Raw genomic sequence first — 24,986 nt, forward strand, 5'->3', positions numbered from 1 at the left:
GAGCTCCTAATTAAAACAAACTTGAATCGATTTATACTAAGATCCACACTTCACCCGATTTCTAATTCTAATATAGAAGGATTTGCTCTATCACTTAGCTCTCACCTGTGGCGGTATTGTGTAGACCAACTATCCTCCACTAATCTAGCTTGATTCGGCCAACTCATCGCCAGACTTAACTTCAACTCCAAAAACCTTAAAAAAAGAAAATCTTAATTATCTTCTTCGCTTTATGTTATATAATCCTTTTAATATTCAAAAATGATATTTTCTAGAAAAGACTCATAAAATCTAGAAAAACCTGGTACAAAAATATATTAACACAAGCACAATCCTGTATGGTCCATCAGAGATCTAATGCCTATCTACATCGGTGATAATTAATTAAGTGTCAAGCAATGATCATTTATCAATAATATATTCTATTATGTTTGCTGTCTTCCAATAAAATATACAATGTCAAGTTATATATGATTCATGTGTATATAAATATAAATATATATTTGGTAAAGGCTTTAAACAGGTCAATATGGCTGGCGTTGATGCAATTAATTCTTGTGGAGTCTGAGAGTACACAGCTCCGCCTGTGTAGGATATCTGAGCAGAAACGATTACAGACTAGGCGGATCCGTCCAAAGGTTTCGAGACTCGCAGCGATTGAGAAGATAGGGAGGACCTGAGCGAAATCAAACCCAGAGGGCCTCGATAAATTGACGTCGTCTCGCGATCTGAGATCTCCGCCGCACATATCCTCGATCCCTCCGCCGTCACTCCTTTCGCGTCCTCTTCCTTACGCCCATCCATATCAAGAGCCCCTCCGAGCCCTAATCCCCCTACTGATCTGATATTGGGCTTTTCTTCTCCGCTTTTTGCTGCTGCTGCCTACGAGGTGCGCACTTCTGTTACGGTCGCTTTGCTACCTTCTCGATAAAATTTGTTTCAAGAAGAGAACACCGATCCGATCACATGAACCATTGTGGTTTTGATGTGGCCTTTTTTTCTCCCACGATCATGTGTGCTTGGTGGTGGTCTAGATGGATTTCGGATTGATGTCTTTTCTCTTCTCTCCGAAAAGGATGACAGAAAGTGTTATTCCTGTGAAAGGGAATGGCGAGATTTTGTACGGAAAGAACTTCCAGAAGTTCATATATGTTGCTTTGTGGATTTCTTTTTTCTTTCGTGTTTTGATGATTTTAGTCCGTGAATTTATAATGTTTGTATGGGATGTTTCTGTTTATGAATATGTGCAGAATACAATCCTCATAAAGGAGCTCGGAGCTGGTCATTGGGACCTCGAATAGGAGTGAGGAAGGGGAGGAAGAAAGCCGGTGAGCGCGAGGGATGAAGAATTACGGACTCCGGCTTCGATTTCCGCTGGTGCAGAAGACCTCGAAGCTAGCTCCTCCTCGCCCTTCCCTTCCTGCCTTCGCTTTCGGCGGCGGCGACGACGACGAGGATGACATCGAGAGGGAAATCTCACGGCAGGCGTCCAAGAACAAGTCTCTCCGGAAGGTTTTTTAAAATGGTTTCCTTATTCCTGGTATTGATGAGTAAATTAACTTACGGGTTGATTGATTGATGGTGGAATTTGGTAGATCGAGGAGCAGCACAAAAAGGCAATGGAAGAGGATCCCTCGGTCTTCGACTACGACGGGGTTTACGACGAGATGAAAGGGAAGATTGCGCGCCCCAAGGTTCAGAATCGAACGGAGAGAAAGGTACTTCACTTTTGCCTACGTTTGGATGAAAACATGATCCTTTTGATTACGCTGATGATCGCATGGAATTACGTTTCAGTCTTATGTGAGACCTCTTTATTCCCTTCTTTCATGGTCATTTCGAATGATCAAATTGAAAGAAGTGATCTTTTAGATGAGACTATGACGATGATAATTGGGCTCCAAGAAGATTTCTTAGATATGTATCCAAAGTCGGATACTCTACAAAACGAACTCACCTTATTACTCTTTTTGAAATTGGTTTTCCCTCGTGTTCAGGGTGGGGCAGGTGTGACGGTGATTATTTATCGTATCTTCTCCATTCCTTTCTTGAAATAAACATGGGATACCTTTTCCAGTTTTTTTTTCTTTTTCAAGTTAGTCGATCTCTCGTACAAAGAGTATTGAATTATATTTTGGTTGAAATTCAGATCAATAATAGGATACAAAGTAAAGCTTTGTGGACTTTGTATGTTTGCTTTGGCACAATAATTAGCATTTTAATTTTCAATTGTGCTTTGTTCAAGTATGATGTGAATTTAAAAATCCTAATTCGGCAGTTCTTTTTCGGCGGCATCCTTTTTGTATTAAACCTAAATTGTGGGAGAGGATCGACCTTATTTTTTGAGTGCTTAACGATTAAGAATGCAAGTTAAAAATTTTATGTCTGTGTTTGATCTTGGTTGCAGTCAAAGTATATAGAAACACTTATGGAGAAAGCAAAACAACGTGAGCGGGAACATGAAATTGTATATGAGAGGAAGCTGCTGAAAGAGAGGAGCAAGGATGATCACCTTTTTGCAGATAAGGAAAAGTTTGTAACCGGTGCCTACAAGAAAAAGCTAGCAGAACAAGCTAAATGGTTGGACGAAGAGAGGCTGCGCCAAATTCGTGAAGAAAGAGATGATGTAAGTGGCTCATATCTTTCTTTTTGCTGCTTTGCTTTATTTTTCTTGTTGCATATGTAATGTGATTTATGCAACCTTTTGTGCATAAAAAACATCCACTGTTCAACAAAATGTGGTGTATTCGACAATTGATTTTGTTTTTCTCTGGTGGAAGAATAAAAGCTTAAAATCACTTCATTGTTGTAGAATCAGCTCATCAGCAATTGCCTTTTGTATGTTTATCTGGACTTTTTTAAGAAGTCAAAACCATGAGTTTGTCGGGGTCATGAAACATGGTAATACTTTTATTAGAACTTATCAATTTATTGTTTGAATGTGCTTCCAATTTGGAGTCCTGTTGTACATACTTGTGTCATCTTCTTTTGTTAAATTTAAATCCTTTTGGTATTAACATCAGATAGAAATACTTTCGATAACTTTTGTAGATTTATAGTGATGAAAGTTATTAAGTGTATATTTCGCCTTCGGGAGTATTGCATTTGTGAGCATAATTATTGAATTTATCTATTAGCTAATTTATGAATTCTAATATTAGCTATCAAGTATTAGATGCTATTTGGTGTTGGCCACATGGAATGAGACCTTGGTAAAAGTATTGCATCCAAGGTTCACATCTTAGTCATCTATTAATATAAGCTTGGTGGTAATTTTGATTTTTTCCATAAAAATTGAATTTATCTGATTTTGGTTTTTGTATTGATTTTAATTTTTCTGTGACCTTATCCTATCATCATCTTTGTCCAATACTCCAACCATATTGTCCCAACCAATTGTTGCATTATTATCCCCTTCTTGTTTACCAGTCTTGACCTTCATCTCGATTTTTAAAACCTTGATCAGATCAGAATTTGGACAGTTTTGGTTAGGGGTTTGATTCATACCCAGTTTAGTCAGATAGGCTATCAGATCACATCGTGTTAAGATATGTGACACTTGTAGTCTTATAAACTATAATCTTCCAATTATGAAGCACAGTGAGGTGTCTTGAGGGTTTGAGTGGATTTGACAACCTGGCTAACTTATGATCAGCATGGTTCATGTCTTTAACATCAGTTAGGGCAAGACTTAGGAGAGGACAAGACTTATGATGGTTCTCATGTTATTGTGAAACATGGAGCACCATAATTTTTTTACGCTTAGCCAGTAAGATTGGTCCTTCTGGTGACAATACGTATGTTTAATGTTCCGAAACTTAATGTGAATTTTCTTTTATGTTATCAACCATAGTGCAAGAAGATCCATTATGAGTGAAGGCTTCTAGTTATTGTATGTCGAATCCAATTCAAATGGCTGCTTTCAGCAATGATGCAATTTAAATTTGACTAGTATTTGAGTGATAAGTTGTTTTATGTTGCAATTAAGTGGGACTAGCAATTTCATTATTTCTCAGGAGTGATCACACTTCTCTTCGATGCTTTTACTTTTTTAGTTGGTTATCATGGTCATTAAATTTCATTATGCAGCACCCATTTCTTTTCTTTAATCAGTTAATGTAACCGACATGACTGCTTCATGTAGGTAACCAAGAAGAGTGACTTGAGCGATTTTTACTTTGGGCTCGGTGAGAATGTAGCTTTTGGTGCTCAATCAGAAGATGCCACAAAACGGAAGGAACAAAAGCCACCCGGAGGCACTTCAGCGGTACCTGAACATGGCCCTAGTGAGAAGAATGCACAGACAGATTATACTCGGGATATAGAGAAAGTTGATACTCAAGCCAAGACTTCTAGTCATACACAGAACAACTCTGAGCAAGCTGTAGAGTTAACAACATCAGATGTAACCGTAAAAGGTTACGATGATGGTGATAAATTGGCAGCTGTGGATCAATCAACTGAACGTTACACGAGAGGTGATGACGCATTGGCTTCAGCAAGAGAGCGTTTTCTAACTCGAAAGAGAGCAAGACAGCAGTTGGAAAGCAGTTGTTTCGTCTCTATTTAGCACTTATATCTGGAGTTAAAATTGGTATTATCTGATGCCATTTATAGTAACCTCATCGGTTATTTAGTTTTTGAGGAACTCAAGAAGTGCACCACTTGGTAAGTTTGCTGTAAGCATTTCTCCAAAATAAGCAAAAGAAGCATCAAACGTTTCATGTTAGACGCTTATTTATACACAAAAGTTGTTTGAAGTGACTGTGGTCAGTCTATATATGATTATGAACAGCTACAGTCTAGCCATTTCTGACTACCTGGGAGCTGATATGTCATGCAGCCCATCAGTACAAGCAGACCTTAATAACCTTCAAGTTGGAATTGATCTTCATGGTGCTGAGGTATATGCATGGCTTGTTAACAGAAATCCTGTTCTTCAGATTAAATTCTTCTTCTGCTAGTTAATCTCTTGAAGATAATCTTTCTGTTCTTTCATATAATCCTGTTACAAATATAAATCTGCTATTTTTTTTCTTTTTTGTCTGTTTTTAGGGGTTTCCTGGTGTTGATGATTCAATATATGGATCTCTTGGAGATATAGGTTTGTATTATTTGCTGCAGTTTTTGTTGTTTTCTTTACAAATTATCATTTTTCAGGAGTTAACTTTGATTAGTGCTAGTAATTCACTTCTATTTTTGTTTTCCCCCCACAAAATTAGTCTTTTCTTAGCAGTTAGCTTTTTATTTTTGCAATCATTTGAATTTTGAAAGTTCTTTAACATATTAAAATTCAAGTTATTACTACTGTTGGATGTTCATGAGATTTTTCTTTTCATGAAATAGAAGGCAAAGCCATTTAAATTTAGTAGATAAGATTAGAGCTAAAATTTTGGTACAACACAAAAGATAGGGAAAAAACTTGGAATGAGTAGTAGTCCCCTACTCTGTCTTCCTTCATCTCAGTTCCAGTGCTTAGTGGGACTTGGGGCTAGATTCCACTTTCAAATCCAAATATGAAAGTGCCAGGTGGTGAAATTGTATCTTGAGCCTTGCCTAATCCATCTAGCAATCCTGGTTGACCTTGGAACACCTCAAATGCCTGCCATGCATATTAATCTTCCCACCATCCGAGTGAAAGTAAGCCTTGTCACATGCATCTTGTAGTGACATACAGCAGCACGAAGCTGTCCAAATGGCCAATCATGTAGGATATTCATGATTGGAGCTGAAACCCACCTTGGCTTAGCCAGTTACATAGTGGATGCGGGCAGTTCAACTGGAGAGTCTTGCTAAGGTTGAGTTCAAGTTCAGTTTCCTTCGCAATAGTCCTTTAGTACATGTACATAAACAACCTATATGTTAACTAAATACATGCAAGACTAACACGAGTGCAACTAAGTGCTGTCAAATTCTGGTTCACTATCTGTGTACAGTGTGTATTAGTAGGAATCAATTGTGAGGTTGGGTCATGGCATTACAGTGAGGTTGCTCTTTTCACAACCAGGTGACCAAGTTTCATGAACATAGCAGCTTGAGGGGTCCCTAGACCCAACCTCAGTATAGAGTCTCGTATACTAGGCATTTTTCAAAATTCTTGTCATTTGAAAACCTATGTCAAATTTTGTAAAGATAAGCCATGCCAAAAACATGTCCAAGTATGTTCACCTCATAACACTAGGTATGCCAGATCATCTGAATTGGGTTAGGCTGAATTTGCATATTGGCACAAACATTTCCAAGCTCAATTCATAATGGTTTCGAAATACTTGTTACGGTAATAAGCTGGTGAAAATGGAGTGTATTTACTGTTGTACTTAATTTTTTATTCTCTCTTTTTGCTTGAGGATTCATCTGATGTGTGGTTGTATTCATTGTAAATTGCTTTACATGAATGATTAAGTTTGGATATTGAAGCATATTAAATAGTTTTCCAAGTTTGTTTTAAGTGTTTGCTACACAACATTTTGTTTTATAATTTTAACAATATTTTTCACTTGTAGGATTCATGGAGGTCTGGGACCATCCAACACAAGATTATGAGAAGTTCTTTTGAACCTTTAACTGTGTTGTGGCAATTTAAGTAAGGCTGCTTATTACTTATCCTCCAGCCAGTATCTGGATTTCAAACATCTAGGATTTTAGACAATAAATAGCACATTGATATATCAACTATCAGTTGCTGTGTCCAGTATCTAAACCACATGTCACAAAGTTGTGTTCTGCTTTTGTTGTCTGCTGCTTTAAATTCCTGCCATTAACTTTGTCCTTACCTTGTGAGAATGGTTGTTTTGTACCTTGTTCAGTAACTTCTGTTTGCCTGTTTGAGGAGAGGCTTCCATCTAATTCCATAGTCTATTGTTTGATGATGAAGGTTAACATTGATTAACTTAATTGTGCTCTATGTAGCTAATATTGCTGAAGTATCATTATCAGTTAATGTTTTATCTCATTATATTTCCAGATGTTCTCTTTCCCACTAATCTTATGTTTAGTGCTAGATTGGCTTGCAGTTGGTAGATCCTTGTAACACATCTAAGTTCGATTTCTAGTATATTTTATCAAGATAAATTAGAAATTCTAGAGGTTGCCTCTTGGCTTTCCAGGGAAAGGAAGTGAGAATGAGAACACGTAAGTATGAAACTTTTGTAAAGAAGTGGACTACTAGTGTTCAAAGAATTGGCATGTGAAATCATATAATGAAGAGTGAATGAAACTTTTTATTGCTGTTAGAAAGGTCCATGAAATTTGAACCAAGTCTTTTACTGGATTGAATGCTCAAGGATATAAAAATTTGTGTTGCATTAGGTTGGTCAAATTGGACAATGTGTAATAAAAACATCAGATTTGTGATAAAAATAATTAAAATATTAAAGGAACCTAAATTTGGGGAAAAATTAAAATTAAAAATAAAAAAATACTTAAAGCTTGTTATTTTCCTCAACTTTTGAAACTACAACAGAAAGTTAAAGAAAAACTACTCAATTTTCTAGATAAAATCCCCTAAATGTTCAATTTATGAATTTTGAATTTCACCAAAATTTCTAACTTTCTATTTTCATCTTTGATTACTTGTGAAAAGAAACTCTAATAGTCTAGCTCTGGCTAATCATGTATCATATATGAAAACATCAGACAAAGATCATCAGGAGCTACTTATTGTCATATATAAAATTTATGCCTAAAGATTACTAAAATGTAGTTTTTTTATGACATTACTGAAATCTAGCCTTCTGAAGATGATTATATTTTTCTAAATCTGCTATCATTGTGTACCATGACATATACAAAAATCCTTGATGTTGACATGGTGATCGGTAGTACATGCATGTTTTTTTATTGTGTTCTTAATCCTGTTTTATTTGCTTTTTTCTCTTTAAAAAAAGAATAACTGAGTTCCTCCTCCATTTTTGGCAACCATATGGAGAGGTGAATCTCTTATAAATAATGTCACCGTCCACGTTCATTGAAGAAGCCATCTAACAATTAACATCTGAAGTGTCAATGAGTTGTTCCCATATTGTGCTAAACTTCTCGAGCTGATTGGACCAATTCAGGATAAAACCAATGATCCTGTAATCAATTTTCTGAACTAGTGTAAGGGTTCACCAGAGGTTTTATTTTGTGCCAACTAAATTGCCCAGATCCATAAAGGATTGGGACCAACTTAAGGACACATACATGGTAACAAAGCAACAGGATGATAGCAGAAGAAAGGGTAAGAGAACGTTATTCGGACAGAGTAGAAGAATTTGATGTGGTAGACATTTCTTTTTTGGTATGATGGATAATTATGGCTAAGGTTTGGTAAATTGTCGAAGAGGATTGATTAATTGAAGCCGACACCGATAAGATTCATGAGCTGGCAACAAGAACATTTATATTCCATGAAGAGCTGTCGGTTGCTAAACACATGGTTCGGCTGAAGGAAGAGGTCTAGGATCACACATTTGACCATTGTTCTTAGTTGCGTACCACGTTGCTTTAGAAATTGAAGCAGAACTTGGATGTTTCACAAGATCAACTGTTATATGTTTCTACAATGGAAAATCAGACATGGTGCATAATTAACCTGAAAAGCAAATAGTTCTTGCAGAGGACATTCCTACATCTATTGAGCGTGGATGTTGCCTAGGCAATCTACTTAGAAAGGATTGATAGTATTTGAAGGCAAAGATAGAGAAGCTTGGCTTACCAGGCTGTTTGCTCTTAGCATTACTCAATAGCCAAAGGTGAAATAGTTTTCTTTGGGAAATAGACTTGGATTGGATGTGGGTTCATAGTTTTTATGAACTCAATGGTAGTGGTTGATTTAATCAATTCAAGGGTAGTGATTTAGAACAACCTACAGGGTGGTAGGCTTAAGAATTTGAGAAGAGAGTTGATGGAAGGTAAAAAAAGGGGGAGGATTCAATTTAACATACTTAAGTCACAAAAATTTCAGTCGAAACAATGAAAGAACAAGTAATGTAAATTCTAACACATACCAGTTATGAGGAGGAAGAAGATACTTTATCACCCTTCTTGACCAGCTTTATTTTGATTTGAGCTTGGTTCAAGAGACCTATTGATAGTTTTTCATTTGGAACCAAACTCTTACAAAATGCAACCTGCAGGCTTTTTTGGGTGCCTACTATAGGCTGATTAGTGATTTTTCTCCCTTTCTTTTCAGAATTCTAATTAACAAAAGTGTCTGAATTGCATGTAATTTTGTTTTAAGGATTATCCGTTCCTTAGATAAATTATAAATTTAAAATGCAAAAAAATAATGTTGGGTTTTCTTAGCATGTTCTTTATGTTCATCTATTTCCTAATTTTTCTATTTTTCCTTCTTATTTGTCACAAGACCCTGCATTTGTTTTCTTTTTATAATTTTAATGTGACTTAATACAACAAAATTACTCAACCCATCTTTCTCTCCTCCCTGCCCCTACTTTTATCTGCTGGTGAGCAATTCAGCAGTTGGATCTGTTGTATTTCATCACAGCAGCGAGACAAATTACCTCATCTGAAAGCCTGCTGTTGTCAGACTTCTTGTCATGATGGTCATTGTGCCATCAAGCATTCTTCTTCAAAGCCATCAAAAGACAATTACATTGTATAGCAGGTATGACATGAGAAAAGGTGAGATTAGATGAATCAGGACTTGAAACTTGATTTTTGATAATAGTTGTCTTTAAAGCTTATGTATAAACATGATTGTTATGCTTTAATTGTTGTTGCTTTGGTTGGAATTTTCACCTGAAATTAGTGGAGGTTAATCATGAAACTGCTTCCCCCCATTAACAAACTTCATATCATAAAATAACTTGCGATGCTGCCAATAGTGGCAAGCGATCTGTGAACATAGAATAAGCTATCTTGTTTTGTAATTTTTGGAAATTGAAGAAAAAGTGGACTTGTTTCTTTACAATATTGTTCTTAGTGTCATCTCTGTATTATATTTGGTCTTTAGTTGCAAAATAATCTAGAGGATCATCTTCACTGCAAGTATGTCATGTACATTAGCGAGAATATAGGTGTAATCTATGTTTTGCTGTAAACGGGAGCATCTGAATTCAAAATAACCGTAGACTTTCTTGCTTTCTAGAATGGTTAAAATATGACTTGTTTATTCTCATTTTGAGCAAAATAAAGGTTCCGTGTCAAGAATATAATTGTCATCTTTTGCATATTCATAGGTTTTGTTGGTCAATTCTTGAAGGAATCTTCCATTAGAGATATTGTGAGCTATTGGTAGTTAGTTCTTGACATTTTAAATTTTTTTTATCAGGACCGTTTGCAGTAAAAGAGTTTGATATAATAAAGTGAAACTGCTTCCAAGTTATTGAGGTCTACTAAAGTTTTGGCTTTTGGAAGTTCAGATGCTAATTGTTTCTTGTAGGAGTTATGTGATATTATTGCACTCCTCTAAGTAATATTTCATGCACTTAAACCATGGTACTGTTTCTCGGGATACCTCAGAACAAACTTGAGCACCTCCGGATGATACATTGTGAACTAAAACATCGATCTTGATAAATTTAAATGCTTCAATTTTTTCTTGTACAATACTTACCATCTCAACTGGTTCTATTGCTTTGTCATTGACCTAACGTAACCCCTGCAACTCGTAAGTGTATTTCCTTTATTCCACTTTAGTTTCTATTAACCATTACACTTTCATTGATTTATTTCATTTCTGTCATGCTTGTCTTGTTTGATAAGACTTGTCTTTACTCTTATACATTTACCAAATATATCATTAAACAGCAGCATTCTTAATGACAAAAACATCAGAAGCAAATTTTCAATTAAGAATCCAAAAGCTTCTTATGTTGGTAATGTGGATAGGGAGAGGGGATGGGTGAAAGGAGGGGATTGAACAACTGGCATTAGTTAAATTTAGGACAGTAATGGCCTGTTGGTTGATAAGTAAAAAATCAATTCTTATTCTTGGACTTTGCTTCTGGAAAGATTTTAATGTTTCACTTCTTGATGGGTTTGACATTGGAGTTTGGCTTGGTGTGGATGTGTCATAGTATAACATAATGTGCTTCATTTTCTGCCAGTGCTACTTGCTGTTTAAAAAAGCATCACAATGATGTTGGGTAAACATTTCCTCGGAGATGTCATTTTACATGGAAAATACATCCAAGATCCACAATATCTTTCTTATGAAAGTGAAGCATGAACCGGGAAATAGCAATTCAGCTTATAATTTAAGTTTGATGATCTTGGGATTTTATTTTTGAGCAAAGGTGCAGCTTAGCTTGGTTTGTAACTCTTTGCTATCACTCCTCTTTTATGCTTTTGCAGCTATCCTTTGGTGCCAGTTTGTTGGGTTTCTTTTGAGATTTCACGGTTGGTGTAATACTGGTGAAGAAAATTTCTTTTGGATTGGTGTTGATGGTTGAGTGCCCGATCATCTTCTTTCGGATATGGTTGGTATTTGTCCATTTAGGTATCCTGATGCTTTGACTCATCCCCATTTTACCTTCTAGGAAGCCACTACAGCTTATGTTTCACATTGTGGACCAATTCTTGCTCAACTTGGCCACCGGAAACATGCATAGGTCTTGTGTAATCTTGATTGTGTTTCCTCATCATCTGTTCTTGGACGTAATTTGACCAATTATAGCCTATTGTTAATTCATCACTTGGGCCGGGCCATCTATAAGTGTTTTTTTTGTCTATTAAAGCAAATTTTGGTGTGTAATGTGTAGTAGGGGAGGACGTGTCCAACTTTCAATTAGGTCGTAAGCCTCAGTATGGAGTCTTGAGTTCAATCGGATTGGATTTTCTATAATTGTATTGAGCGTGTCTCCCCAATTCTCAGGGTATTCTGAAGATTCAGAATATTCAACTATTAGGTATAGGTTGTGAGAGATTAGATGATGCATCATATAATGATTTATCGAAACAATTAAGTTAATCTTTGATTCATAAGATCGATCGATCGATCGATCGAAACGTCCGAATGTTATATTAATCTGATAAATTATTTTGACGCATTTGTTGAGATGGGGTGGCCAATTCTCAGACCAAATTGTATTTGTTTTTCTAACTCCGGTACGTTTATGATTGGGGAACCGGTGCAAAGAAACGAATTAGATTGTTTATCCAGGACCAAGATTTAATCCAAGGAAAAATCATCGCGACACAATCAATCAATCAATCCTAATTAAACCTAACTTCAATCGATTTATACTAAGATCCACACTTCACCCGATTTCTAATTCTATACGGAAGGATTTGCTCTATCACTTGGCTCTCACCTGCGGTATTGTGCAGACCAACTACCCTCCACTAATCTAGCTTGATTCAGCCAACTCATCGCTAACGCCAGACTTAACTTCCAACTCCAAAAACCTAAATTTGATCATTCGAAATGACCATGAAAGAAGGGCATAAAGGGGTCTCACATAAGACCGAAACGTAATTCCATGCGATCATCAGTTTAATCAAATGGATCATGTTTTCATCCAAACGTAGGTAAAAGTGAAGTACCTTTCTCTCCGTTCGATCCTGAACCTTGGGGCACGCAATCTTCCCCTTCATCTCGTCGTAAACCCCGTCGCAGTCGATGACCAAGGAATCCTCTTTAATTGCCTTTTTGTGTTGCTCCTCAATCTACCAAATTCCGCCCTGCGGACTTCCGGCAAACTTCTGGACTTGCGACGATCCACTTGGCGAGTTCCGACGAGATTCTTTTGGTAAGCTCCTAGACTTCTCGGATTTGTTCCCGCAGAACCTCCGACTGGTCTATTTACCGGATCAGGTCCGATTAGGATATTGGTCCGTTTGGATACATTAACAACTTTTATCGCGTTTAAGATCGAATCCGATCCTTTTGACTGAGGCTTTAACAATATCGAGTGTATTTCTTTAAGATTCGTGTCAGTGTGGGATGCTTCGTCCTTTTAATAATTGTATGCTATCAAAATCCTAAAAATAGCCACGTGTGTAATTTTCTTTTTGTCTCGTCAATCTTCCCTTCTCTTCTATTAAAATAACCAAATACCAATATGTTAGATCCGATTGCCACCTAATGAATGATACGTCCGATACGATACAAGGATCCATTTGGCATCGTTTTAGATGGTCTATTTACCGGATCAGGTCCGATTAGGATATTGGTCCATCTAGATCCATTAACAACTCTTATCGGGTTTTTGATTACGCTGAGGATCGCACGGAATTATGTTTCGGTCTTATGTGAGACCCCTTTATGCCCTTCTTTCATGGTCATTTCGAATGAACAATTTGAAAGAAGTGATCTTTTAGATGAGACTATGGCGGTGATAATTAGGCTCAAAGAAGATTTCTCAAAGGAAGAAAACCAGTAGATATGTACCCAAAGTCGGATTCGATTGCCATCTATTCGAGGCAAAAATTAGGGTACCTTCTTTTTGTCCGAGAAGGAGAGTAAGAAGAGTCAGTGAGCGCAAGGGATGAAGAAGTACGGACTCCAGCTTCGATTTCTGTCGACGCAGAAGACCTCGAAGCCAGCTTCTCCTCGCCCTCCCCCTCCTGCCTTCGCTTTCGGTGGCGGCGACGACGACGATGACATCGAGAGGGAAATCTCACGGCAGGCATCTAAGAACAAGTCTCTCTAGAAGGTTTCTTGAAATGGTTTCTTTATTCCTGGTCCGATTAGGATATTGGTCAATCTAGATCCATTAACAACTCTTATCCGGTTTAAGACCGAATCCGATCCGCGTGACAGAGGCTTTAACAATAACAGGTGTATTTCTTTTGATCATTCGAAATAACCATGAAAGAAGGGCATAAAGGGGTCTCATATAAGACCGAAACGTAATTCCGTGCAATCATCAGCGTAATCAAAAGGATCAAAAGTGAAGTACCTTTCTATCCGTTCGATCATGAACCTTGGGGCGCGTAATCTTCCCCTTCATCTCGTCGTAAACCCCGTCGTAGTAAAAAATCGAGGGATCCTCTTCCATTGCCTTTTTGTGCTGCTCCTCGATTTGCCAAATTCCACCATCAATCAACCAATCCGCAAGTTCATTTACTCATCAATACCAGGAAAAAGGAAACCATTTCAAAAAACCTTCTGGATAGACTTGTTCTTGAACGCGTGCCATGAGATTTCCCTCTCGATGTCATCCTCGTCGTCGCCGCCGCCGAAAGCGAAGGCATGAGGGGGAGGGCGAGGAGGAGTTGGCTTCGAGGTCTTCTGTGTCGGCGAAAATCGAAGCTGGAGTCCGTACTTCTTCTTCTCTCTTGCTCACCGACTCTTCTTCCTCCACTTCTCGGACAAAAAGAAGGTACCCTAATTTCTGTCTCGAATAGGTGGCAATCGAATCCGACTTTGGGTACATATCTACTGGTTTTCTTCCTCTGAGAAAACTTCTTAGAGCCCAAATATCACCACCATAGTCTCATCTAAAAGATCACTTCTTTCAATTTGATTATTCGAAATAACAATGAAAGAAGGACATAAAGGGGTCTCACATAAGACCGAAACGTAATTCCGTGCGATTATCAGCGTAATCAAAAGGATCATGTTTTCATCCAAACGTTGGCAAAAGTGTAGTATCGTTCTCTCCATTCGATCCTGAACCTTGGGGTGCGCAATCTTCCCCTTCATCTCGTCGTAAACCCCGTCGTAGTCAAAGACCGAGGGATCCTCTTCCATTGCCTTTTTGTGCTGCTCCTCGATCTACCAAATTCCACCATCAATCAACCAACCCGCAAGTTCATTTACTCATCAATACCAGGAATAAGGAAATAATTTTAAGAAACCTTCTAGATAGACTTGTTCTTGGACGCGTGCCGTGAGATTTCCTTCTCAATGTCGTCCTCGTCGTCGTCGCCGCCGAAAGCGAAGGCATGAGGGGGAGAGCGAGGAGGAGTTGGCTTCGAGGTCTTCTGTGCCGACGGAAATCGAAGCTGGAGTTCGTACTTCTTCATTGCTCGCGCTCACCGACTCTTCTTCCTTCCATTCTCGGACAAAAAGAAGGTACCCTAATTTCTGCCTCGAATAGGTGGCAATCGAATCCGACTTTGGGTACATATCTATTGGTTTTCTTCCTCTAAGAAATCTTCTTAGAGCCCAATTATCACCGCTATAGTCTCATCTAAAAGATCGCTTCTTTCAATTTGATTGTTCGAAATGACCATGAAAGAAGGGCATAAAGGGTCTTACATATGACCGAAACGTAATTCTATGCGATCATCAACTTAATCAAAAGGTTAATGTTTTCATCCAAACGTAGGCAAATGTGAAGTACCTTTCTCTCCGTTCGATCCTGAACCTTGGGGCACGCAATCTTCACCTTCATCTCGTCGTAAACCCCGTCGTAGTCGAAGACCGAGGGATCCTCTTCCATTGCCTTTTTGTGTTGCTCCTCGATCTACCAAATTCCACCATCAATCAACCAACCCGCAAGTTCATTTACTCATCAATACCAGGAATAAGGAAACCATTTCAAGAAACCTTCTAGAGAGACTTGTTCTTGGATGCCTGCCGTGAGATTTCCCTCTCGATGTCATCGTCGTCGTCGTCGCCGCCGAAAGTGAAGGCAGGAGGGGGAGGGCGAGCAGGAGCTGGCTTCGAGGTCTTCTGCGCCGGCGGAAATCGAAGCTGGAGTTTGTACTTCTTCATCCCTCGCTCTCACCGACTCTTCTTCCTCCCCTTGGATAAAAAAAAGGTACCCTAATTTCAACATCTAATAGGTGGTAATCGAATCCAACTTTGGGTGCATATTTACTGGTTTCCTTCCTCTGAGAAATCTTCTTAGTGCCCAATTATCACCGCCAAAGTCTCATCTAAAAGATCACTTCTTTAAATTTGATCATTCGAAATGACCATGAAAGAAGGGCATAAAGGGGTCTCACATAAAACCGAAACGTAATTCCATGCGATTATCAGCTTAATCAAATGGATCATGTTTTCATCCAAACGTAGGCAAAAGTGAAGTAACTTTCTCTCCGTTCGATCCTGAACCTTGGGGCACGCAATCTTCCCCTTCATCTCGTCGTAAACCCCGTCGCAGTCGATGACCGAGGGATCCTCTTTAATTGCCTTTTTATGTTGCTCCTCGATCTACCAAATTCCGCCCTGCGGACTTCCGTCAAACTTTTGGACTTACGACGATCCACTTGGCGAGTTCCGACGAGATTCTTTTGGTAAGCTCCTAGACTTCTCGGATTTGTTCCCGCAGAACCTCCGACTGGTCTGTTTACAGGATCAGGTCCGATTAGGATATTGGTCCATTTGGATCCATTAACAACTCTTATCGGGTTTAAGATCGAATCCGATCCGCGTGACAGAGACTTTAACAATAACGAGTGTATTTCTTGAAGATTCGTGTCAGTGTGGGATGCTTCGTCCTTTTAAACGTTGTATGCTATCAAAATCCTAAAAAGAGTCGCTTGGGTAATTTTCTTTTTGTCTCGTCAATCTTCCCTTCACTTCTATTAAAATAACCAAATACCAATATGTCAGATCCGATTGCCACCTAATTAATGATACGGCCGATACGATACAATAATCCATTTGGCATCATTTTAAATGGTCTATTTACCGAATCAGGTCCGATTAGGATATTGGTCCATTTGGATCCATTAACAACTCTTATCGGGTTTAAGACCGAATTTGATCCGCGTGATAGAGGCTTTAACAATAACGGGTGTATTTCTTTAAGATTCGTGTCAGTGTTTGATGTTTCGTCCTTTTAATCGTTGTATGCTATCAAAATCCTAAAGAGAGCCGCTTATGTAATTTTCTTTTTGTCTCGTCAATCTTCCCTTCTCTTCTATTAAAATAACCAAATACCAATATGTCAAATCCGATTGCCACCTAATGAATGATACGTTCGATAAGATACAATGATCCATTTGGCATCGTTTTAGATGGTCTATTTACCGGATCAGGTCCGATTAGGATATTGGGCCATCTGGATCCATTAACAACTCTTATCGGGTTTAAGATCGAATCCGATCTGTGTGACTGAGGCTTTAACAATAACGAGTGTATTTTTGTTTAAGATTCGTGTCAGTGTGGGATGCTTCGTCGTTTTAATCGTTGTATGCTATCAAAATCCTAAAAAGAGCCGCTTGTGTAATTTTCTTTTTGTCTCGTCAATCTTCCCTTCTCTTTTATTAAAATAACCAAATACCAATATGTCAGATCCGATTGCCACCTAATGAATGATACGTCCGATACGATACAAGGATCCATTTGGCATCGTTTTAGATGGTCTATTTACCGGATCAGGTCCGATTAGGATATTGGTTCATCTGGATCCATTAACAACTCTTATCGGGTTTTCGATTACGCTGATTATCGCACGGAATTACGTTTCGGTCTTATATGAGACCCTTTTATGCCCTTCTTTCATGGTCATTTCGAATGAACAATTTGAAAAAAGTGATCTTTTAGATGAGACTATGGCGGTGATAATTCGACTCAAAGAAGATTTCTCAGAGGAAGAAAACCAGTAGATATGTACCCAAAGTCGGATTCGATTGCCACCTATTCGAGGCAAAAATTAGGGTACCTCTTTTTGTCCGAGAAGGGGAGGAAGAAGAGTCGGTGAGCGCGAGGGAAGAAGAAGTACGGACTCCAGCTTCGATTTCTGCCAACGCAGAAGACCTCGAAGCTAGCTCCTCCTCGCCCTCCCCCTCCTGCCTTCGCTTTCGGTGGCGGCGACGACGACGATGACATCGAGAGGGAAATCTCACGGCAGGCATCTAAGAACAAGTCTCTCTAGAAGGTTTCTTGAAATGGTTTCTTTATTCCTGGTCCGATTAGGATATTGGTCAATCTAGATCCATTAACAACTCTTATCCGGTTTAAGACCGAATCCGATCCGCGTGACAGAGGCTTTAACAATAACGGGTGTATTTCTTTTGATCATTCGAAATGACCATGAAAGAAGGGCATAAAGGGGTCTCATATAAGACCGAAACGTAATTCCGTGCGATCATCAACCTAATCAAAAGGATCAAAAGTGAAGTACCTTTCTCTCCGTTCGATCCTGAACCTTGGGGCGCGTAATCTTCCCCTTCATCTCGTCGTAAACCCCATCATAGTCGAAGACCGAGGGATCCTCTTCCATTGCCTTTTTGTGCTGGTCCTCGATCTACCAAATTCCACAATCAATCAACCAATCCGTAAGTTCATTTACTCATCAATACCTGGAATAAGGAAACCATTTCAAGAAACCTTCTAGAGAGACTTGTTCTTGAACGCGTGCCTTGAGATTTCCCTCACGATGTCATCCTCGTCGTCGCCGCCGCCGAAAGCGAAGGCATGAGGGGGAGGGCGAGGAGGAGTTTGCTTCGAGGTCTTTTGTATCGGCGGAAATGTAAGCTGGAGTCCATACTTCTTCCTCCCTCTTGCTCACCGACTCTTCTTCCTCTCATTCTCGGACAAAAAGAAGCTACCCTAATTTCTGTCTCGAATAGGTGGCAATCGAATCCGACTTTAGGTACATATCTACTGGTTTTCTTCCAATGAGAAAACTTTTAGAGCTCAAATATCACCGCCATAGTCTCATCTAAAAGATCATTTCTTTCAATTTGATTATTCGAAATAACCATGAAAGAAGGGCATAAAGGGGTCTCACATAAGACCGAAACGTAATTCCGTGCGATCATCAGCGTAATCAAAAGGATCATGTTTTCATCCAAACGAAGGCAAAAGTGAAGTACCGTTCTCTCCATTCGATCCTGAACCTTGGGGTGCGCAATCTTCCCCTTCATCTCGTCGTAAACCCCGTCATAGTCAAAGACCGAGGGATCCTCTTCCATTACCTTTTTGTGCTTCTCGATATACCAAATTCCACCATCAATCAACCAACCCGCAAGTTCATTTACTCATCAATACCAGGAATAAGGAAATCATTTTAAGAAACCTTCTGGATAGACTTGTTCTTGGACGCGTGCCATGAGATTTCATTCTCGATGTCATCCTCGTCGTCGCCGCCGCCGAAAACGAAGGCATGAGGGGGAGGGCGAGGAGGAGTTGGCTTCGAGGTCTTCTGTGCCGACGGAAATCGAAGCTGGAGTTCGTACTTCCTCATACCAATATGTCAGATCCGATTGCAACCTAATGAATGATACGTTCGATAAGATACAATGATCCATTTGGCATCGTTTTAGATGGTCTATTTATCGGATCAGGTCCGATTAGGATATTGGGCCATCTGGATCCATTAACAACTCTTATCGGGTTTAAGACCGAATTTGATCCGCGTGACAGAGGCTTTAACAATAACAGGTGTATTTCTTTAAGATTCGTGTCAGTGTTTGATGTTTCGTCCTTTTAATCGTTGTATGCTATCAAAATCCTAAAGAGAGCCGCTTATGTAATTTTCTTTTTGTCTCGTCAAGCTTCCCTTCTCTTTTATTAAAATAACCAAATACCAATATGTCAGATCCGATTGCCACTTAATGAATGATACGTCCGATAAGATGAACTTCTATGTTCATCTTACTGCTGCTCAGACTGATACAAATAACTGAAGAAGCTACAAATGAGGTCTATGTTATTGCAACTTTTGCGTTTACATCACTTTTATCTTGGTGCAATTTTGATAATAGCAACTTCGACTTCACTTTTGCCTACGTTTGGATGAAAACATGATCCTTTTTATTACGCTGATGATCGCACGGAATTACGTTTCGGTCTTATGTGAGACCCCTTTATGCCCTTCTTTCATGGTTATTTCGAATAATCAAATTGAAAGAAGTGATCTTTTAGATGAGACTATGGCGGTGATAATTGGGCTCTAAGAAGTTTTCTCAGAGAAAGAAAACCAGTAGATATATACCCAAAGTAGGATTCGATTGCCACATATTCGAGGCAAAAATTAGAGTACCTTCTTTTTATCCGAGAAGGGGAGGAAGAAGAGTCGGTGAGCGCGAGGGATTAAGAAGTACGGACTCCAGCTTCGATTTCTGTCGACGCAGAAGACCTCGAAGCCAGCTCCTCCTCGCCCTCCCCCTCCTGCCTTCGCTTTCGGTGGCGGTGACGACGACGATGACATCGAGAGGGAAATCTCACGGCAGGCGTCCAAGAACAAGTCTCTCTAGAAGGTTTCTTGAAATGGTTTCTTTATTCCTGGTCCGATTAGGATATTGGTCAATCTAGATCCATTAACAACTCTTATCCGGTTTAAGACCGAATCCGATCTGCGTGACAGAGGCTTTAACAATAACGGGTGTATTTCTTTTGATCATTTGAAATGACCACGAAAGAAGGGCATAAAGGGGTCTCATATAAGACCGAAACGTAATTCCGTGCGATCATCTGCGTAATCAAAAGGATCAAAAGTGAAGTACCTTTCTCTCCGTTCGATCCTGAACCTTGGGGCACGTAATATTCCCCTTCATCTCGTCGTAAACCCCGTCGTAGTCGAAGACCGAGGGATCCTCTTTCATTGCCTTTTTGTGCTGCTCCTCGATCTACCAAATTCCACCATCAATCAACCAATCCGCAAGTTCATTTACTCATCAATACCAGGAATAAGGAAACCATTTCAAGAAACCTTTTGGAGAGACTTGTTCTTGAACGCGTGCCATGAGATTTCCCTCTCGATGTCATCCTCGTCGTCGCCGCCGCCGAAAGCGAAGGCATGAGGGGGATGGCGAGGAGGAGTTGGCTTCGAGGTCTTCTGTGTCGGCGAAAATCGAAGCTGGAGTCCGTACTTCTTCATCCCTCTTGCTCACCGACTCTTCTTCCTCCCCTTCTCGGACAAAAAGAAGGTACCCTAATTTCTGTCTCGAATAGGCGGCAATCGAATCTGACTTTGGGTACATATCTATTAGTTTTCTTCCTCTGAGAAAACTTCTTAGAGCCCAATTATCACCGCCATAGTCTCATCTAAAAGATCACTTCTTTCAATTTGATTATTCGAAATAACCATGAAAGAAGGGCATAAAGGGGTCTCACATAAGACCGAAACGTAATTCCGTGCGATCATCAGCGTAATAAAAAGGATCATGTTTTCATCCAAACGTAGGCAAAAGTGAAGTACCGTTCTCTCCATTCGATCCTGAACCTTGGGGTGCGCAATCTTCCCCTTCATCTCGTCGTAAACCCCGTCGTAGTCAAAGACCGAGGGATCCTCTTCCATTGGCTTTTTGTGCTGCTCCTCGATCTACCAAATTCCACCATCAATCAACCAATCCGCAAGTTTATTTACTCATCAATACCAGGAATAAGGAAACCATTTCAAGAAACCTTCTGGAGAGACTTGTTATTGGATGCCTGCCGTGAGATTTCCCTCTCGATGTCATCCTCGTCGTCGCCGCCGCCGAAAGCGAAGGTAGGAGGGGGAGGGCGAGGAGGAGCTGGCTTCGAGGTCTTCTGCGTCGGCGGAAATCGAAGCTGGAGTCCGTACTTCTTCATCACTCGCGCTCACCGACTCTTCTTCCTCCCCTTCTCGGACAAAAAGAAGGTACCCTAATTTTTGCCTCGAATAGGAGGCAATCGAATCCGACTTTGGGTACATATCTACTGGTTTTCTTCCTCTTAGAAATCTTCTTGGAGCCTAATTATCACGGCCATACTCTCATCTAAAAGATCACTTCTTTCAATTTGTTCATTCGAAATGACCATGAAAGAAGGGCATAAAGGGGTCTCACATAAGACTGAAATGTAATTCCGTGCGATCATCAGCGTAATCAGAAGGATCATGTTTTCATCCCGACGTTGGAAAAAGTGAAGTCGAAGTTGCTATTATCAAAATTGCACCAAGATAAAAGTGATGTAAACGCAAAAGTTGCAATAACATAGACCTCATTTGTAGCTTCTTCAGTTATTTGTATCAGTCTGAGCAGCAGTAAGATGAACATAGAAGTTCAATTCTGAGAAGAATTCTATCAGGAGAAGTATTGCTTGTCTGGGGAAGTGGCAAAATTTTTTTTTTGTCACTGCAGATTGTTGTCCAATAATAAATAATAGAATTTAGGCCTTCTCTAATGGCAAACAGAGAACAAAACCAGTTCTAAACAGACAACAAATTTTGCAGGGAAATGATGAGCCACCGCTTCAACAATTGGAGAAATAAAAAAGAGAGAGGATTCTATTAGTAGGGAATAAACAAACAAAAGCTTTAACTTTAGTTGGAGCCAAAAACAAAAGCTAAAGATGGAGGGGAAGAAATTATAATGTCACCTCAAAATGATTTCAGATGTTGTAGGGAGAAGCAACGGGAAAGATATCTCGTTCACATTCCAGCTTCATCCTTGGGGGTATCATTAGAACCAGAGAGAGCGTGCAATAATATATAGTCAGACTACAGGAAGGTTGTCATAATCCTATAGCGAAAATGCTATTAAGATTCCTCCAAAATCTAATCTTCCAACCACCTTTGGTCTCCCCCCACTCATCATTCACCACCGATAAAATCTTGGTTCCAGACAAATCTCAAAAAGACTAGACCGGAGAGGAGAAAAGACGATCAATATTCTAGATTAGGACTTCTACGAATGATACGTCTGATACGATACAAGGATACGTCCGATACGATACAAGGATCCATTTGGCATCGTTTTAAATGGTCTATTTACCGAATCAGATCCGATTAGGATATTGGTCCATCTGGATCAATTAACAACTCTTATCGGGTTTAAGACCGAATTTGATCCGCGTCACATAGGCTTTAACAATAACGGGATATTGCTACAGTATCGATACGGTACAGGACGGTCCGCGTGCCGCTGGCCTGTCGGACTGGTACGTACCGCCCGTACCGGGCGGTACGGACCGGTACGGCAAACCTTGGTTTTAACAATTACGGGTGTATTTCTTTAAGATTCGTATGATGGTCCGGATTGGGGTAAAGAGAGGAAAAGAAATGGGCCGTGGAACGAACGAAGCAGAGACTATTCTGATAGTATGGAGGAGGACAACGATGACTTTGCCCCGGGGTATCGTAGAGATCGGTTAAGTGGGTACGAGGAAGTGGGAAGCTGTATCGCTGAAAATGAACAGCACTCGAAGGGAGAAGTGGTGGGTGAATCTGGTTCAGAGCTTGATGATGCTGGATCGAAGGCGAGCTCAAACAGTACCAGGAAGGATGTTCCCACGGAAGTGGATGCCGATGAGAACAAAGGGGCAGAAGAAGTGTTGGCTTCGAATTCAGAAGCTGGAGGAGTTAAGAGTGGTAAGCATGATGCGTTAGTAGAGAAAAAGATTTCCACGGAAGAGTACTCAACCGTGAAGCCTGATGGAGTCGAGGAAGGTGTTTCCTCTCTCAGCAATGATGGTAGTGATCTATTGAAGCTCGGTGGTTTTCCAAAAGTGCCAACGCGACCGCGGTCATCACTGTCACATAAAGGTCCTACAGATGACCATTGCCTCAGTACTGGTGGTGGAAACAAGATTGAAGTTGTTCCTAAAGGAGATTTTGAGATGGTTATAGATGTTGTTCCAACTGATGGCTTCTTAAAAGAATCGCATGTGGATCACTCTGACCATTTGAAATATGAAGAACAAGCTAATTCTGGTGATGTTGATATCAAATCCTCTAAAGAAACAATAGAGTCTCCCTGTGAGCCACAGATGAACCTCCTGCATTCAACATCATCTGCTATGATGGTAGATGTAGGGAAGGAGGATAAGTTTGCTAACCATGTGAGTCAAGAGGAGGAACACGAGAAACAAATTAACTCATCTTCGCCTACTGCATCTCAGCAAAATCAATTCTCTCAGCTTGATGGTTCTAGACAAACTCAGGCTAGCCTGTTCATGGAGATGCCACCTCAGAGTGAAGAAATGGAGGCAATCGATCAATTGAAACAAGTCACTGCCAATTTACCTCCAAAAGTTGAAGCTCAATCATTCATGGAGATGGAAGATGTAAAGCAAAACCAACCAACTTAATTTAAAATCTGTGATCTGAACCTAATGGAAGCTCCTGAGATAACTGAGATTCCCAGTGATCCTCTTTTGAATGATTGTAATATTTCAGCTCGCCCTCTGGAAACTGAGAAACAACTTTCGGTTGATTTTGGCCTGTCGATAAATAGCAAGGCCAAAGTTACTTATGACTTCAATCGTCTTTCAGGTGATGACAAAGTGATTCCAGTAATTGATTTGGAAGACGATTCTCCAATTGAAGTGAATGCCTGTAATCCTTCGAAGGCCAAGTAAGTTTTTTTCATATAGCTGGTCAATTTGTGGAATGTTTGATATTTCTATGCCATTTTTTCTTGAATTTATTAGACCTTAATATTTGTACTCCTCCCTCACTAGATGAGTTATTCCTGATGTGGTAATAAAGCAGGAATGAATTGATATATCCTGTAGAGAATGTTATGAACCACACAGCACATTCAGATGACCTTCCTGTCATTCAGGACAGCTACAGTCTAGCCATTTCTGACTACCTGGGAGCTGATATGTCATGCAGCCCATCAGTACAAGCAGACCTTAATAACCTTCAAGTTGGAATTGATCTTCATGGTGCTGAGGTATATGCATGGCTTGTTAACAGAAATCCTGTTCTTCAGATTAAATTCTTCTTCTGCTAGTTAATCTCTTGAAGATAATCTTTCTGTTCTTTCATATAATCCTGTTACAAATATAAATCTGCTATTTTTTTTCTTTTTTGTCTGTTTTTAGGGGTTTCCTGGTGTTGATGATTCAATATATGGATCTCTTGGAGATATAGGTTTGTATTATTTGCTGCAGTTTTTGTTGTTTTCTATACAAATTATCATTTTTCAGGAGTTAACTTTGATTAGTGCTAGTAATTCACTTCTATTTTTGTTTTCCCCCCACAAAATTAGTCTTTTCTTAGCAGTTAGCTTTTTATTTTTGCAATCATTTGAAATTTGAAAGTTCTTTAACATATTAAAATTCAAGTTATTACTACTGTTGGATGTTCATGAGATTTTTCTTTTCATGAAATAGAAGGCAAAGCCATTTAAATTTAGTAGATAAGATTAGAGCTAAAATTTTGGTACAACACAAAAGATAGGGAAAAAACTTGGAATGAGTAGTAGTCCCCTACTCTGTCTTCCTT

General features: G+C 39.5%; 1 protein-coding gene and 1 pseudogene across 1 annotated transcript; both read left to right on the forward strand.

The window, feature by feature from the left end:
- Window positions 1-358: 358 nt before the first annotated feature.
- LOC135644290 (uncharacterized) lies at window positions 359-4,964 on the forward strand. The gene is made up of 7 exons (XM_065161755.1): window positions 359-889; window positions 1,251-1,512; window positions 1,596-1,718; window positions 2,408-2,626; window positions 4,145-4,478; window positions 4,638-4,668; window positions 4,796-4,964. Exons 2-7 carry the CDS (start codon window positions 1,342-1,344, stop codon window positions 4,962-4,964), a joined length of 1,047 nt encoding a protein of 348 aa, XP_065017827.1. The 5' UTR covers window positions 359-889; window positions 1,251-1,341.
- A 17,300-nt stretch (window positions 4,965-22,264) lies between these two features.
- LOC135644291 (uncharacterized protein At4g26450-like) lies at window positions 22,265-24,492 on the forward strand (annotated as a pseudogene).
- Window positions 24,493-24,986: the final 494 nt, after the last annotated feature.

The sequence above is a fragment of the Musa acuminata genome, chromosome BXJ3-8 (assembly GCF_036884655.1).
Source record: "Musa acuminata AAA Group cultivar baxijiao chromosome BXJ3-8, Cavendish_Baxijiao_AAA, whole genome shotgun sequence".
Lineage (NCBI taxonomy): Eukaryota > Viridiplantae > Streptophyta > Magnoliopsida > Zingiberales > Musaceae > Musa > Musa acuminata.

Bases quoted from the DNA above. Each gene is read 5' to 3' on its own strand.
- LOC135644290 (XM_065161755.1), top strand. From the start codon at position 1,342: ATGAAGAATTACGGACTCCGGCTTCGATTTCCGCTGGTGCAGAAGACC. The intron at 1,719-2,407 runs GTACTTCACTTT...TCTTGGTTGCAG, and splicing joins AGAATCGAACGGAGAGAAAG to TCAAAGTATATAGAAACACT. The intron at 2,627-4,144 runs GTAAGTGGCTCA...TGCTTCATGTAG, and splicing joins TTCGTGAAGAAAGAGATGAT to GTAACCAAGAAGAGTGACTT.